The 18,141-nt window shown below is 43.3% G+C and overlaps 1 protein-coding gene across 3 annotated transcripts in view; it reads left to right on the forward strand.

Moving 5' to 3' along the window:
• Positions 1-18,141, forward strand: part of AP2B1 (adaptor related protein complex 2 subunit beta 1) — a 103,155-nt gene that overhangs the window by 7,794 nt on the left and 77,220 nt on the right. For all 3 annotated transcript variants that reach the window (XM_067537788.1, XM_067537787.1, XM_067537789.1), the window contains exons 4-5: positions 1,645-1,780; positions 3,755-4,000. In XM_067537788.1, coding sequence (XP_067393889.1) covers positions 1,645-1,780; positions 3,755-4,000 — 382 coding nt within the window. The remainder of the gene's footprint in view (positions 1-1,644; positions 1,781-3,754; positions 4,001-18,141) is intronic.

Consider the following 18,141-nt stretch of genomic DNA (forward strand, 5'->3'; position numbering starts at 1 on the left):
GCATATGAGTTCACAAAAATCATTTGTGAGGCTTGATGGATTCAGAACATTTGGTAACCTTTTTACCAATTCTGACCCAGTTACAAGTGAAATGCATTTAGCACTAATATAGCACTCTTCACCAAAAGGTCTCAAGGCACTTTACAAAGGAGAGCAGGATCATCCCCATTTTGCAGATGGGGAAACTGGGGCAGAGAGGTGGAAATGACTTGTCCAAAGTCACCCAGAAGGCCAGTGTCAGAGCCAAGAATAGAACCTAGGTCTTTGAGTCCCAGTCCAATACTCTGTCCTGCTGGTCTTTTAATTTCCAGTGGTTATTTGTCCATCTTAATAATATCCTAAACTGGGAATTAATGGGCCATCTCTTCTTTGGGGGCGCTCCAGGGCTGGAAGAGCAGATGCGTTACAGGTCAGGATCAAATGCTTTATTAGATCAATGGAAGGCGGTGGTGGTGGTGGGCAAGAAACTTGCTAGCACTTTGCTTGGCTCAAACCAGTTCGCCTAGCTCCTCGCTTACATACCAATACATTAATGCACAGAATTAAAAAGTATTCTCCGGTACTGGTTTAGCCAAATTGTTAGCAATTTTGTTAAACAAAACCTGTTAATAACTATGTTAGGTGTCCTATCTGGGCTGACATTTTTTAATCCACTTGTTAGCCCAGATGGGGGTTTTGTTTTTAGTTTAAAAAGGTAACTCAGAGGTATTGTTTTTAAACGATTGTATGCCCGTCTTTATCACACAAAGTTATGATTTAAACTAACAGTCATCAAACCAGGCCTTGGACTTTGCATCCAACATGCTAAAGAGGAATGTTTATACAAAAAACAAATGGTTCTTAGTATTCTTGTGTTGTCTTTGCAGCACTGAAGTGACTTGCTTACAGCTTCTTCTGCTTCTGGATCCTCCAGTAAAGTCATTGTAATCCTGGGTTCATGGCAATATGGTCTGTTGCCAGGGAACTGAATGTAAGATCGCAAATTAGCATTATGACTTCACTGCAGGACAAAGGAGAAGATGAGCTGAAGAAGCAGCATCTTTCAAGTAGCCAAAGGCACATGACCTATTAGCCTTTAGATCTGCATAACTCACCTGAGAGTTGCAGAAATCCAGTATAACCTTCCTCTGAAATGCTGCTTACAGATTGCTGCTTGGTATTTGTATGAGGTGTGGTTTAATCTCTTAATTGTTTTAGATTATATTGGGTTGAAATTTGGTTTACCTTTTCAGTCTAAATCAGGTCTCCTTTTCCCCACTAAACAGTATGTGAAATGTTGTTCTGTTCTCTATTGTTTCAGGTTAACCCCAGAAATATACATGATGTTAACATTGTTCAGTCAATTTCATAATCAGATACATCTTCTGTAAGAGCATTTTATTTTACCTCCTGCAGGCACCGATTTATATTAAAACCCAGGAGGAGATTAAATGATTAACTATTATAAAACCCACTGCAAACAGTGTTTGGGAAGGAAAGTGACCTCTAATTTGAACATATAATAGAGTAGCTACAGCAGAACTCCAGACTTTCCCTAGCCTCAGCTGATGCCACTGTCATGTAGTCAGATGGGTCATTTCCTCTTTGTGCGCCAGTTCCTCTGACTTCTTTTCTTTCCCCTCCCTCCCCTCTCCTTTTATCTAGCTCACTCTTTCCAGATGTGGTGAACTGCATGCAGACTGACAATCTGGAGCTGAAGAAGTTGGTGTACCTGTACCTAATGAACTATGCCAAGAGTCAGCCGGATATGGCCATTATGGCTGTCAACAGCTTTGTGAAGGTAATTTGACCCAAGGCTTATCAGTTCATGTCATATAGTTCATGTCAATGTGATTTGTTTGGCATATGCTTTTTCTAGGCTGCAGGTAATCTAGATACTTGTACTCCAAAGTCTTTGGGCTAGTGTGGAACATCTGTGGCAGTGCAGGAAATTGAGAATTGCTATACAGTCTCAGATCTGATGTCCCACTAGTCTAGGATCCTCTATCCAACCATGACCAGTACCAGGTGCTTCAGAGGAAGGTGCATAAGCCTGGCAGTAGGTGGTTCTGAGAGAGCCTGTCCCCAGGGAAAGTTTTACTGGCCCCCATCAGCTAGAGGGTGGCTTATGTCCTGAGGCAGAAGGGATTATATTCCTTCCAAAACTCTTGTTCATGTTTTAGTCTCCATTATAACTCTGGATGTTCTGATTATCCATATACATGTCTAGTCCTCTTTTGAATCCCACTGATGTCTTCACCTCAGTACCTTGTGTCAATGAGTTCCCCAGGTTAACTGTGCATTATTTAGAATGGTATTTCCTTTTACCAGTTTTAAATTATCTGTCTTTCAGTTTCATTGACTGTTCCCTTGTTCTTGTGTCATGAGACAGGGTGAATAGCAGAGCATGATCCACCTTTTTTTGTACTGTTCTTTATTTCACATATTTTTACCATGCCAACTCTACCTCCCTTTTCTAACATACTTGACTAATACAACTTGTTTCCTAGGTATACTGTGACTTCATGCTCTAAATAGAATGGAATTGCATTTCCAGCATCCAAACAAAACCAGTAAATAAGTCAGAGCATGTTTCTAAACTTTTGGGGTGGCAGTAGGGGATGAGCTTGCTGCTAAGGGGGGAACCAAAGTCAGCTGTGAAGGTGCAGCTCCCTACATCAGCAGACGTTTGGGGCAGAATGTAGTTATCCATTATAGCTTAAACAAACATACATTAAGACAAATTAGGGAGTGCTCTTTCTGACCTCTTTTTCCATTGGAAGGAAATACCTGCTCTAAAACTTCCCCCCTGATGTGTCATGGGGGGTGGGTAGTTTTGGTGGGAGGTTTCAGTATTTGGAGCAAGTCAGGCTAAGTCAGCATTTCAGTAACTGGTCCTGACTTCCAGGAGTTGAACACATTTTTAAGAGAATCACTTCTATGTGTACATCTGGAAATCAGTCCCTTTCAGGTGTCTTTCCATCGTAAGAGATTAAAGTCTTATGTTTTTCTGCTCAGGTCTTTTGTCTACTGAATTTTGAAGCACTTTGTTAATAATATAGATGCATTGTCTGTTATGCTGGCAATTCGCAGAAACAGAGGCTGAACTTCTAAAGTCAGGGGTTAACATTACATTGGTCTTGAGGTGTGAGACCTGGTGTGTCAAGTTTTGCACCCCACCCACCTCTCACACACACAAGCACTGTTAGGCTGAGAGGCCTATGATAGCTAAGGTCTGATGCACTGCAAACAACAAAGCATGTGAACCCCAGTTTCATGGTGACATTATGTAGGACATTTGTTTGTAGTTCTGGAGGTCTATGAGAAATTGGCCTTGATGTAAGTCCCATTATGTTAATTACCATCTTTCACCCACTTGAATTCTCACACAATTTTAGCATCACTACCTCAAACCACCAGGGTTAGAAACCACTGTTTTCTAAGAATTCCCAGCTTTCACATCTGATTGGCTCTCAAGTCATGTCAGCTGAAGTTTTGGGTGAGCAAAAACAAATGGGATTGAGACTATGACTTCATTATCTGCAAGCTGCCAGGACTAGAAACCATTGAGAACCAGTACAGAATGTTTTCAGAATCAGTAAGCTTTCCCAACCTTTTGTCTTGGACCAGAAAATTGCTTTTCTCTGGTTGGAGGATGCATTGTCTAGACAGAGTAAGAACAAAACATCCTGAGCCCAGCTTTCAGCAGCAATGGTGACAAAGCATCAGGGGCTTGCGTTACAAACCCATCTGTTGCTGTTGCTTCCTCCTGCAGGACTGTGAAGATCCAAATCCGCTGATCCGTGCTCTTGCGGTCCGTACGATGGGATGCATCCGTGTGGATAAGATCACAGAGTATTTGTGTGAGCCACTCCGGAAGTGTCTGAAGGATGAAGACCCTTATGTGCGGAAGACAGCAGCCGTCTGTGTGGCGAAGCTGCATGACATCAATGCCCAAATGGTGGAGGATCAGGGATTTCTGGATTCCCTCCGTGACCTGATTGCAGACTCCAATCCAATGGTAACGTATCTGTCCCTCAAATGCACTCCCTTCTGATTTGTAACAGGATATTTTGTTCTTAATTTTTGGCTGCCTGTGTGTTCTTCCAGTGTGTATGCTGTTCCAGCTTTGTGCAGATAGCCAATACAGCAAACCACGACTGGATTACTCAATAAAACCAGAGCTTTGTTTTAGTAACCAAGGCACCAGGCCAGGTTTATTGCCGATGAAGCACGGTAAAAAGCGCACTATACATGCTACAAGTACACTTAATACATGTATGTCTGTGACAATGGACTGGCTTAGTAAACAGCAGGACTTTTCGTTCTTTATTCAGCCAGACAAAAATGCTTCCTTTAAGAGACCCCTTTTTATACACTGATACAAACAAATTGTGTGTTGCCCTTCTGACGTGTGTAGTTGCCACCCTCGGACATGGTAGGATACCACCTTTTACCTTGCACAGGATGGTCCAATTAAAACATTTTTATCTATTATTTTATTACAACATTTTTATTTATTACACTATCATTCTTGCCTAAGAGAGTGGTCAGTGTGTCCTCTTATTTTTGAGGAGTGAGCTTGTACCATTCCTGGTGTTGGGAAGTTCTGACAACCAGCTTTCTGGAATGTGCTTGCTGAGTATTCTGTGCCTAGCCCTTTTTTTTTAGGAACGTGTATTTTTGCAATACCAGTTCTGTTCTTGCCAGGTTCTGCGAACTTGCACACAGGTTCATAGCCTGACTTCTGTTAACAGCAGGGCTTGACTGCTATTTTGGTTGAGGCTTATAACAGCAGGGTTTGACTATTACTATAGGTCAGGCCTTCTACCTGGCCTGTTGTTCTAGGCCTTATGTTTCAGGCGTTTACTTTCTACTGCACATGTAATCAGGACCCCTAAGAATTCCTAAATACACTCAATGTCCCACTTCCTTATGGACGTGTTTGACTGGGGATCAGTCAGCCCCTCCTAAAGAGTGGGGAGGGACATGTTCCTCCAACACACTCATGTTCTCTTTTCTTCGTAGATTTCTCCGCCACATGAATCTTTCACTGCAAATCTTTATAGAAATAAAATTTCTGTTTATCATACCTTTTCTTGGTGTGTACATCCTCCTCTACTTCCAAACCAGCTTAGAAAAATGCTGTATTAAAGAGCTATGCTGGAGTAAAAGGAATGTCAACTTGTTTGTTTGAGTTTTTTGAAGGGTGGATGGCAGGGAAAATACAGTTTTCTCTGAATCAGCACTTGTGCATGATGGGAGTCGAGTCAGAGTTGGAAGCTTTTTGCAATATTTTTCTTTAATAGATTTACTGATTTGAAAAGAGATCTTGATCGGCGTTCTGGCTTGCCCAATTACCCTTTCCACTGTGGTGGTTATGAAATGGTATCTGGTGCCTCAGTGGGGCTGACATTTAGATCAGCCAGTGAGTCAGCTATCTCTTGATTCTTTCTCCCTGGCAGAGACTCGAGAATCACTCCCATGCCCAGTTCTCCTGTCTCAGATAATGAACAAAGATAAATTTGATAATGGTGAAATTCAATCTCATTCTGTAATTGCCCAGCCCTAGTAGGCAGATGGTGAAATGCTGCCACCGTCCTCTCAAAAGGCATCTCCTATTTCTTTTGGAGGCAGTGGGTTTTGTTGGCAATACCAGAAGTGTTCAGCTGTGGTCTCTGCTGACACCCGATCTTCCCTACAGTTCCACTATTAGCAGGTTTAATTCAAGGTTGACTGCTGAGAAGATACATTGGACGTTACCATCTGAGCTCTGCCAAGCGGTAATGTTTCCATGCTCACTGATGTTGTTTGGATGCAGGGAAGTTGGACTAGAATACGTGGTCTCGCACGCTCACTTTCTCAGTAAACCACGAAAAACTCTTCACTGGCACCAGATGTCATTTAACCGTTACACAGTTATCCCCAGCCATCCAGTCGGTCAAGTGGGGGCGGAGGAATCAAAGCTTGGCCTCTGAGCTGGAATGCTAGGGCGGAAGGTGCTCGGCCGTTGCAAAGAGAGGAGCACCAGCATCAGTGCCCCTTCCAGCCAAGTCGGGGCTGTACTCATTGACTCCTGAATGAGTCATGTCCGGCTCTCCTCAGCCATAAGGATGGCACTGCAAGCGGTCCTTGAGCACTCCCAGCCCCATCACTGAGTTGTTCCTCGTTTTTAATATCTAAAAGTGGGGGAGGAGGAGAGTAGATTTTCCATCCAGACAGAGGTTCTCCAAGCCAGGCATTGAGCACCTTCGTGGGGATGTTTGTACTAAATGAAAACAAACTCTGGCTTTCTAAGTAAATTCAGAGCCAGTGCAGTCACAGGTGCCAGTGAGATGCAGTGAGATTTCTTTCTGTCTATGTGTACTGCATATGGGGCAAATAGAAACAAGATTTCCATGACAGCAACACCACGAGTGTAGGAATTTTATTTGTCCCAGGAAGAGGGAGCCTCCAGAGTTTTCTCTACTCTTTATGAAGGTGCTTAGCCTAGGTGATTTGAGCCCCTTTCTGAGGGATCTGGGTTTGTTTATTGCTCTCTTGGGTCGGAGTTCTTCAGCCCCATTCTGTTGCCCTTTGATGGGTGCTAAAGGCTCAGGGTTCGAATCTTGTGTATTCCTCATATTTTGGTAAGAGTTAAAAATGTACCATCAAGCTTATACAGTACCACCTCCCTGATGGCTCTGTCTGACACAACGTGCAAGAAGAGACCTTGGGATTCTCAAGCTTCAGTGGTTTCAGACACAATCGCCGTCTGAGTGGTTTGGGGGCCTGTACCTTTGCTGAGCAGATGCCAATATCCACCAGTCAGGAGAGAGATTTTATTTGTGTGACACTGAGCTCTTGCCCTAGCCCTGTCCAAACCACTTACCCTCAATTGCTTTAAGCAAAGCGAAGAATTCTCTCTAATCCTAGGGAGTGCTACAGGTTTCAGCACTTGCTTTTGAATTTAACAGTTAAAACATGGGCATTAAATTTAAAAAAACCCACCAGATAATAAACTATAAAGCTGAATGAGGGGCATTTAAAGGCAGTGGAGTCCTATACAGAGGCCACCAGTGGTCAAGCAGGTAATCCCTCTTCAGGCTAGTTGGATATTTAGGGAGAGGGAAGCCTGTACCATCGGGACCACCAGTAAATTTTATGTCCAGTCAGAATTGGAACATGCTAAATATTCCTTGTCCCTCAGTTGTTCTTGCCTTTTGCAATTGAAGGGGCGCATCAGCTTAAAAATTACACCTCCCTCTCCATTATGTTTGTCTATTATAGCCACAAGTAACGCCTAAGATTGCTGTAATTGAAAAAAAGTTTAGAGGAAAAACAATTCCGTTTTGTTTCCTATTGTTTGCTTTGTGCTTTTGACAGCACATTGTGCAGTACCAGTTTCTCCATTTCCCCTGTACAGTTAGTTTCCCCTTGTTTGTGTGGGTCTTTCAGTTATATTGTCGTTTCAAAAAAGGACAAAACATTGCTTCCCCGTGTGGATGCGCATGACTTGCAGTGCTAACCACGCAGCTTTATAATGTCATGTAAACTAGACAGGGTTGAGTGCGCATACAGTCCTGCATCACAAATTTGCTTTATTGGTTTAAATTGTATTTTATCTGAAAACCGCGGCCGTTCGTCGTAACGCCAGATATAACGAGAACATACTCACTAAGATGTGTCAGAACAGGCTTTGGAAAGACTTGTCCTAGTGTTTCTCTAACTTTGTCAGCGAGTATTGATGTTTTGCTGACCGCTTTCATCAGATCATATTTAATAGCAAGGGAAATTTTTGCTTGGATACTACACTTATGAAAAATTGAGTGCTGTTGCTATGATTGGCGCAGTAGATCATATGCCACTGAGATTTCCAGTGCTGTCTAAGGGAGTTAGCAGCTCACTGAATTTCAGTGGGAGTTAGGTGCTCAATTCCCTTAGGTTCCTTTAAAAATCCCGGAACTCGGTTCTTAAGGTCTCCTTGAAAAGCTTCATAGGCAATGAACTGCATGGAAATGAACCTTCCTTCACTGTGCCTGTATCTGAAGGAAGCAAGCCTGACTTAACCCTGGAGATACAATCTTTCTAAGCATTTCAGATCTGATGTTTAGCCCACTTAAGCTACCTCCTCCAGATTACTTTTCTGTTATCCTTTAAAGCTATCTTGAAACTAAAAGTCCGGGGCTCCTCTTCAGCCAGTGGCAATATGTGGCTCTCACAAACTGGCTTCGAGAAAGGGGAGGAGTTTCTAATAGCAGTATTTTGAAGTTCTAGGGTGCCCAACTCTCATAAAGACCGTGATTTTTCTGGTGGAAAATCTGACCGCAGGAGCTCTCCCTGTTATGATGAGAAGGCCAGGCCTGCCATTTCCTGAGAGTGATGTGTAAGTGACAGACCCTTGCTACTGCCTCTCACAGATTCCCCAGCTGTTCCAGGGGTAGGTGGATCGATGGCTTCAGTCATTATGTGCCAGTAAATGTATCTAGATTAGTGGCTGGAGAAAATCAATGCTCTTGGTTTAATAAGGTTAAGTGAATTATCAAGAGCGCCGAGATAAAGCTTAATACATCCATCTCAGCTCCGAAGGGGGAAATTATGCAGTAAATCTGTCCAGCAGCAGGGGTGCTGAAAGGCATCTGTTCCCACACCTGGACCCCTGGCTAGTATTTTTTAATAAAGATGGTGGGTGACAGCTTGAGAAATCCCATGGTGTTACACAAACCATTTCTTCAGTATTGTTTCTAGGGACTACAGGCATCCAGCGAGTCAGGTATTCTCTTAATGCAATTCCAGCAGGAATCAAGAAGATACATCTCTGCTGGTTTATGTATGTGAAAGTAAGATGGCATGAGAGTGTTCCTGCTCTCGGCTACTTTGGGTAAATACAGATCTGATTGACTTCATTCAAGCCTGTCATTTCACACTGCTAGCGTCCATCTGGCAGCTCTATGTGGTCTTCTGTGCGCAAATCCAATCGTGCAGAGTATTGCCAACCTGTTGTTCACACCTTCCTGAGAGCCGTGGAAAAATCAAGGGCAGGTGGTAAAATGCCAGACCCTTGCTGGGCTTTAGTTAGAGAATGAAAGGTTCTTATTGATCTCCTCATGGCTTTTTAGAGGCAGTAGAGCTAAGGGGTCTGGCTTTCCCAGTGGCAAGTCTGCTAGCAGTGACTCCAGCTAGAAGATATGGGGACAGGCCAACTCTGATATTAGATGATCTCTTTCAAGATACGTTTTATTTCGTTCTGTCCTGTGTTTCACATGAATATTGATGTTTACTCAGAGACATCGTGTCCCTGCCATGGTGACTGGCTCTGTCCTTTACAAGGCATAAGGACAAATCCTACTTTCTTGTAGCTGATGTTTACAAGGCTCCATCTAGAAAGGGCTGTGAAGATTCTAGATTGTGCTATTTAGTTCCGCTTACAGGATCGGATCTTTCACCTTTTCCTGCCCTCCCTGCTCCATCCACCACTTTGACATGAAGAAACCGCTTTGGTAAACAAGCCTTCTGCTGTTGAGCATGACTTGAAACGAGGGTTACTCATAACTGTTTCTAAAGCATTTTAACTTGAGTGTGGGACAAAATTAAATGAAAATAGGACAAGCAGGAAATGGGGCATTTGAATAAACTGCTTGAACCAGCACAAAGACTCCTGATGAATACAGCTTCCCTGCCGTCCATCAGTGCCCAGAATAATGCAGCTGATTACAAGGGTGTGTTGGGATGGCAGAACCTGGGGGGTGGATGGAGCCCACTCCAGCCCTTGTGCTCACCAAAGACTGTACATGGTGACAGCACAAAAATGGCTGAGTTGCCTGACTCATGCAATACTGTTGGCTAGACCTAACACAGGGTTCACCCGCAGAGTGAATGTGGGCGTGAGGAGTGACGGCAACGGAGGGGAGAGATTCATTCACAAGAATGAATTGATTTTGCCTCTTGGCAGGGGAGTAGACTTAGATGACCCTTATGGTCCCTTCTAGGCCTATGGTTCTATGAGTCCGTGATTTTATGATTCGACTTCAGATCACCATGAGTGACTTACAGGCTTTGGCAGGGAGATGTTTGGATTGTGTTTAAGTATATTGTTTTCAGGGGATTTCATGTACTGGGTTGGGCTTTGTACATGCTTGCCTTCTAAAGCTATATCTATACTCATGGTGGCACAGTCAGCTCTGCCTGATCGATTCACCGGGATCGAGTGGAAGTGGAGATCCGCTCAATTTACCCTGAAATTGACGCTGCTAATCCACCCCTGCCAAGAAGAGTAATGCTGAGTCGATGGGAGGGCATTTCCCGTCGGCGCAGCAAAGTGAAGATGCCGCAGTAAGTAGAAGTTAGGAAGTTGATGGGAGATAGGCAAGCTACCCGTCGACTGCCGCCAAATTTCGCAGCAAGTGTAGACATAGTCGAAGAGTGGGCAGGGTGAGTTTTATTCCCTTCGGGAGCTCTTTTGTAGTTATTGAGGTTTATAGAGAACTTACCCTTGGTTACACCCTTTTATTAATACTGCAGTTACACCGATTAGATTATTTCTCCAACCTCCTGTGACTGGGCATGGGGGCATTGGAAATTCATGCCTCTTCCTGGCAATCTTTCTACTCCAAAAATGCAGGAGTTGTGTCTAAATCTGAATTAATAGATTCTAAAGCCAGAAAGGACCATGATGACCATCTAGTCTGACCTCCTGTATAACACATGCCATCGGGCTTCCTCGAAATAATTCCTGTTTGAACTAGATCAGATCTGTTAGAAAAATATCCAGTCTTGATTTAAAAATTGTTAATGTTGGAGAATCCACCACAACCCTGGGTAAATTGGTCCAACAGTAAATTACCTTCACTGTTAAAAATGTTCATCTTATTTCCAACCTGAATTTGTCTAGCTACGAATTCCAGCCAGTAGATGACTGTATACCTTTGTCTACTAGATTGATGAGCCTATTATTAATTTTTTGTTCCCTAAGTAGGTACTTACAGACCATCTAATGCAGATTAGAAGAGTCATCTGTTTCCTATGCAAAAACTGTAGCTCATCGTTGCTTCCTGCAGTGTGAAATTGAGTGGGTATGTTGCAGCGAAGCTGATAGTCAGGAGTTGTGTTTGTTAAATTATTTCCTTTTTGGGTACAAACCAATATTTACTAACAAGCTTTTTCTCTTTGCTTTGATACTTTAACCAGTTGAAAAGGAACACTGACTGGAAGTTCTCGTTTAAACGAGATTGTATTTGTAATTAAACAAAAGACAATAGCAAGCTAAAAATGGCATCTCTCCCTGCAGAGATTATCTCTTGTGTTCAATGATGCAGCCAGCTGGCTGCGAACCTTTATCTTAACTCATTCATGTTTTCATTAGGACAAACAAGTTTTCCTCTTCTTTTGATGAGACACAAGAATATAGAGCAGTTGCCATTTTATGCGGATGAAATGTTTGGTTTCCGGTAGGAAATTCTCTTTTTTAATGAGTTTTTTCAGGAGATGGAGAATGGGGGGTAAAAAAAAGAAAAAATCCTCCTCCCTAATGACACAAACAGCCATTGAGATGGCTTTTTATTGTGGATCTGTAATCAACTGCCTCCTAGCCACATGGGCCAATGTTAATCATTCCAACTGGATGCCACATAGAGTAATAACTCCATCTGGGGCCAGCTGATTGCCTGGTAATTGAGGCAGGATTGGGATGCATGTTTCTACCAGTTGACATCCCCCTCATTATGATGATGATTGACTTTAAATTACAGGAATTGTTAGAAGCAGATATTTTCCCTTATGGAAGCGTCGTGGGGCATTTAGCGATTGTAAGTATTCAGGGGACATGGTGTATTGTAGCTGTCCATCAGAGGGGTGTGTGGGCATGTTCGTAAATATGCATATGGTTTTGTGCATACCCGCGTACAAACCCCTCTGATGCCTTAGTCTGGGCATCTAAACATTGTAAGCTTTTGTTCGTTCATTACAAGGTAAAGTCCAACATGCTTTTGAACAGGTTTAAAACTGAGTCCTCTTAGCCTGAGTAGTAGGCGCTGGTTTTGCTCCAGTTTTGACTGATAAGCATCACCTAGTCTTATTAATTAGTTTATTCATGAGCTCAGACAGGAAATTTGAACTCTGAGTACCCTTTTGAGGGAGCAAAGGGCTTACTTTCATTTCACAGGTAGGCACAGAGAAAAGTTAAGGTTTGTTGCACAGGGATTTGCATGGACCCCAGGTCTCCTCCCAGTCCTGTCCCTCAACACAAAACAGCCCTTGCTCCCTATTTGCCACGAATTTCCTTTTGTGAAGCTTAGCACAACCACGATTAGAATAAATATGAAATTCTGGGAGCTACTTGCTTAGATTATACTTACCCCTAGCCCTGTTCAGCCTTCTGGATCCTGTTTCTACACCGATGGCTTTGAGCCAGCTCAGTTGAGGAAAGGCGTGTCATCTGTTCCAGTCACCTCATTTTACTGAAGCAGAATTTTCGTTTAGAATACCACATTTACTGACGTCGGTGTAATTGTGCTATTTCCTGATATGGCAGATCACTGGGCTTGATAGCTACTCTTAAGAGATGCTGACGTTGTTAACAAAGCCACAGCAGTAGGTAGCTGAGCCAGCTAGACCCTGATTATGAGGTTCTTTGAACACTTGTAATAGCTACTAGTTTAGATTTCAAGAAATATATATTTTTAAAAGTTTACCTGTTCATTTTAATTACAGCCTAGGATGATGTGCTTCTACTGAACTCCTTCTTGATATCCACAGGATGTTGGGACTGAATTTTCTTCTTAGGTTTTGAATTGCATGTAAAGAGAGCGGCTGATTACCAGCCTTTTCAGTATTTCCATCTGCAGAACAGCTTGATTTTTGGCTTTTGTCTCTGGCTTGGCAATTAATAGCTAAACCACAAGGTGGTAGCACTGTACTAAAGTGGAACATGATCTCCATCTGTTCTGTAGCTGGTTTTCTTGGGGTTCATAACACTGAGCTGGTCGGTTCTTTTCAGCAATATAAACATTAAGGGAAAAGCACAACAAGATATCCATTGTAGACATCTTCCCTCAATTTGATTTGTGCGGAGTAAGTATCTCCTCTCTTAACTTCATGCCCTCATGTTGCGAGACTGAACTAGGGTTCAATACTAAAAACATCTCTTCTCTTTAGTCTTTTCTAAGTCTTAATGAGCTTCTCCAATTAAAATGGGGTTCTATTCTGTAGAGTGACTAAAAATAGCATACAAGAGTTCCATGTTTGTCTCATTTTCATACTTTATTGAGTCACTTTACAAGGGAAATGTTTTTCTGCGTGTTCTGCAAGCTGAACCTGGATTCTGAGTCTCAAGCTGAGTTTTTTCCCTAGTGCCCCATTAGGCTGTCAGCGATACCTGTGAAACCCAGCCGTCTTCAATCTATGGCCTTAGTGACATCTCTGAAAGCCCATGATCTTCAGAATGTGGCCTTATTTCCACCCTAGTCACCCCATTGTCGTCAGTGGGTTTTCAGTGTTGATGCACATGAAGGAGAAGAATCCAGTTCATGCTTCGAGTTGTATTGGTTCTCTGCATGGTTCAGAGGAGTAAGAGGTAGTAACAACTTCCTGAAGTCAGAAGATCTAGGAGTAGAAGAAGGAGCAATCAGTGCTAACGCCTAGATTCTTTTTGCTAATTTCTATACATCCCTGAATAACAAATGGTTTTGCTTCTAGAAAACAGGAATGGCCAGTGCTGATGCAGTACAAAGGCTGAATGGTTGTGACTAATGTCAAGATTGTAAAATCCAATTATATGTGTGGTGAGGAAGGGAAGTCTGGGTATGGGGCGGGATTGGTGTATGACAATTTGGCTGATGGGAGGAAGCTGTCGGGTGGGTGGATGTGTGTGATACCCCCTGGAGACTGTCTTCCTTTTTTCCTCCTTCCAGACCACCCACTTTATTGCTAGTCTCAGCTTCATTTCACTGCCTGTGAATGCAAGTTCCCTAGAGATGAAGGAATTCAGAAGTTGTACTAGTAATTCAGAAACTCCCATGTTCTGGTCAGTATAAATAGTGGTGGTAAAACTAAATGCTCTTGCTAAATCTCCGTTTCCCAACTTTATTGGAGAGGCTCGTTTGTCCCATTTTTGGAGTAAAAGAATCTTTCACAGCACAAAGAGGAAGCAGCTTTGCACCGAAGTCTGAGGATGTGGCTGGGGGATAAAGTCCATCGAGCAGACACAAAGTCTGGTTGCCCTGGTGGACTTGTATTGCTCCAGCCAGCTGGAGTGGGTTCACGTCTCTGAGTGTGAATGTCCTTCAGAAGAACTGGAGCAAATGAGGTGTGGTTGAAACGTGTGATGGGACTGTTTCCACACAGTGTGCTATCTGGGCAATTTATCGTGTTAACGCCGTTTACAAATTACTCCTTAACAAGAGGAGAAAACTGCCCAGTGGATCAGTATGGGGTGAGCCGAGATGACACAAACTATAAATACACCAAACTGCAGAACACAGGGTTACACTCTTCATTGTGTTTGTTGCTCCCCTGTAGCATTAATAGCATGCACTATGAGAACAGTGTGTTCCTGTTGTATCCATCTCTGACAATCAGAGGTGGTTGGGGCTGAGAAGCCCATCATATTGATTAATTAGAAACCCGAAAGCAGCCCAGGGTTTCCTCCACTCCTCAATTAAGTTACAAACCTATTTAAAACGGACTGTCTTCATGTTTTCTCATTCTCTCTCCTGCTGCCTCAGATACCCCCGTGGTTATTCTCTCTGCTGAGGTCAGAACTAGAACAGGTGCATTTGATCGTGTTGGATGATCTCCTGGAGTGAATGCGAGAGGGTCCTTAACCCAGCTCTCTCCCATTGGATTGGGATGGCTCAGGTCTTGGCATGTCCATATGGAATTCAGCAGATACTGAAAATCTTAATTTGAAAATAAATAGTATTGTGAATGGAATAGGAAAGGCGGTTAAAACAGGAGGAGGTATCAGTAACCTATTGTTGGACCAACACGCGATTACTATTGATAATATGTATCTCATTGCCCAAGGTTTTGCGTGCCTTTTGGTCCACCAATAGTGTGAATACCATCACTGAAATTGTGACTCCTCCTGGAAATATATACGTGACTTGGTGGCAAGAAACAAGGAAGCTTTAATACCCATAGCTAGTCTTGTTCAACAACAAATGGATGAAATAGACAGTGTACAAAAGGAAATAGAAACACCTTGGGGGGCAATCCCAGAGGATACTACCTTGCACCCAATAGTCAGAACACTCAGCGTATTACTAATGGCAATACAAGGTTTAACAGTAATTGCTTTATTGGGCATGTGTTGCTGTATGTGACGCCAAACGAGAAGAGCCATTCTCCAAAATCAAATGAAAAGAGGTATGGAACCCGCTACCAATACTGCCATATCAGCACTCCCACACCAGATGCAATAGGGTTATCACATATATTATACATCTTCATATATCATATATTCATTATAATTATATAGATCTCTCAGTATACTTAATCCATTAATATATTCATTATGGTTATATATTCTAATTCCTACAAAACAAAGTGTCAGCATTACAACAACAGAATGGACTACTGAACCCCACCAAATAAGTGGGCTCGGACCTAACGTTCCCAGGCCCATCATAAGGGACTAAAAATAACTGGAAAATGAAAATCTGTCTGTCAGTCGTACGAGGGAATGTGCAAACTAAGGGACAGATGGGGCATGAGTGTATGGATGGCAACAAAAGGATGAGCACGTAACAATGTTTAGCCCACTGGATTATCTTTAGCCCATGCATTATGCTTTTCCGGGACGATGGGTAAGCATCCTCCCCCTGAAAAGAAAAAGTGGGGGAATGTAGTAGAAAGTGAGAGCACGAGGCCTGAAACCTAGCATGACAGGCTAAGGTATAAGGCCTAACTGAAAGATTGGTTAAGTCTGTTATAAAGCCAAGGAAACAGGAGTCAGGCTGTGAACTTACGACCTCACTGAAACTGGCAAGAAGAGGTGACACTGCAAATGCAGATATTTCCAAACCAGGACTAATGTCTAAAACTATATATCAGAGACGGAAGGTGATAGGACCAAAGAGATAACAGGGGCAACCTGATCCCCTGAAATGACACTTTGATGGATAGAAATGTCTTAGAATATGATAAATAGAAATGTTTTGCCCGAACCATCCAGGGCAAGGTGAGGGGTGGTATTTGACTACACCAAGAGGGTGACAACTACCAACGTCCAAGGGGCAGAACGAAATTGTCTGTAACAGTGTATAAAAGAGGGTGTCAGAGGGAATGATGCTGTCTGGCCTAGGGGATAACGGAAAGTCCCGCCGTTAAGTTGAGCCGAGTCCATTGTAACAGAGCACTCGTATTTGAAGTGTACCCGTAGATACTCTATAGGTCGCTTCTCATTGTGCTCCAACTGCAATACACCTGGCCCCGGGTGCCTTCGTTGCCCAGCAAATTCGTGGTCATGTCAATTCATTCGATCATGAGGGCTGTCTCGGTTACCTGTACGGAGCTGGGACAGCATCTACATGGGGGCACACGCACGCAGCCTACACTAACAACTGACAACACTTGTCTCTTTTCCAAGCTGAAAAGTCCCAGTCTTACTAATCTCTCCTCATACAGAAGCTGTTCCACACCCCGAATAATTTTTGTTGCCCTTTTCTGTACCTTTTCCAATTCCAATATACCTTTTTTGAGGTGACCAGCTCTGCACGCAGTATTCAAGATGTGGGCGTACCATGGATTTATAAAGAGGCATTATAATATTTTCTGTCTTATTATCTGTCCCTTTCCTAATGATTCCCAGCATTCTGTTAGCTATTTTAACTGCTGCTGCACAGTGAGCAGATGTTTTCAGAGAACAATTCACGCTGACTCCAAGATCTCTTTCTTGAGTGGTAGCAGCTAATTTAGACCCCATCATTGTATATGTGTTCAATCAGAGCCTTTGCTCATACAGCAGAGGAGAGAGCTTTTCTTGCTCATAAACACTTGGCAGGCAGGCAAGCATCTGGCTTTTGTGGTATGAATTACTTGCATGTTCTTGAGGGAACTTACAGGATAGGAGTTAGTGACAGGAATTGAAAAAGATCTGTGGTCGGTTGTCCCTGTTGAGAGCATCCCTGAGTAGCCAAGTCAAGTGGACCTGTGGGGGAGGTGATTGCATTCTTTGACTGGATATCTCTTCTGCAGCAATCTGGGACTCTGGCTGGTAAATTACGTAGTGGATTTGTTTTTAAAATGTGGATTTTGATCGAATTCTATATGAAAATAATGCTTGGCTTCTATACAATGCTTTTCTTCCTTGTAGAGAGAGCACTGGACTCAGGCACTGGCTTCCATTCATGTCTCTGCCACTGGCCTGCTGGGTGACCTTGGGCAAGTCACATCACCTCCTTTCCGTAGTTTCCCAATCTTTAAAATGGGAATGATAGCTGCTTTTATAATGTGCCATGAAATCTACAGATAAAACATGCTATGTAAGAGCTGGCTGGCTTGTTTTCCAAAGGAAGAAACTGATTCTCATCACACTTGTGACTTTTTGCTGCCAGTCTACCCAGCGTCTGGTTTTCTGTGCCATGTAAGAACTTCCTAAGAAATGAACTCCGTTTCCTAGTGGAGTTGGGGATTTCTCCTCCCTGCCCACCTGCTGGCAAGCTGGGGTTTGAGTCTGCTGCACTGCCCCGGAATGTAAAAACTCTGTGACAGTGCCGCTGGCAGGTTGCAGCGTGCAGTGAGCTGAGTTAAATGTCTCTGCGGCTGCTTTGCCTCTCGCTTTGATTGCTCTTGGTTGTGCTTCCTGGCCACCTGAGGCTGAGGATTCTCCCTCCTCCTCCCAGCTTGTTTATTGTAGGATGAGTGCCTCACTTTGGTGTCCCCACGCACCTAAATCCTAGGCCAGATATGGGCCATGCAGCTCCTGCAGCGGGCACTGGTTAATATGCCACCACTGCTTGCTGGTTTGGTGTGTGACATGGAGAATGAAGAGCTCCTTTTCATTAGACCCCGAAGTCCATTGCACGTACCAGCGAGGAGTGTGGTTGCTGGATTCCTGCCCTATCTTCACTCCGCAGAGCTGACCCAAGCTTCTAGTGCTCACCTGTGTCCAGTCAGAAATTACGTCTCACTGAACTAGTGTGAAAACGGACAAATACTTTTCTACCGTATTTGAGTTTTGACACT

Source organism: Emydura macquarii, unplaced genomic scaffold, assembly GCF_026122565.2.
Source record: "Emydura macquarii macquarii isolate MOO-44397 ecotype Brisbane River unplaced genomic scaffold, CSIRO-AGI_Emac_v2 contig_450, whole genome shotgun sequence".
NCBI classification, from domain to species: domain Eukaryota; kingdom Metazoa; phylum Chordata; order Testudines; family Chelidae; genus Emydura; species Emydura macquarii.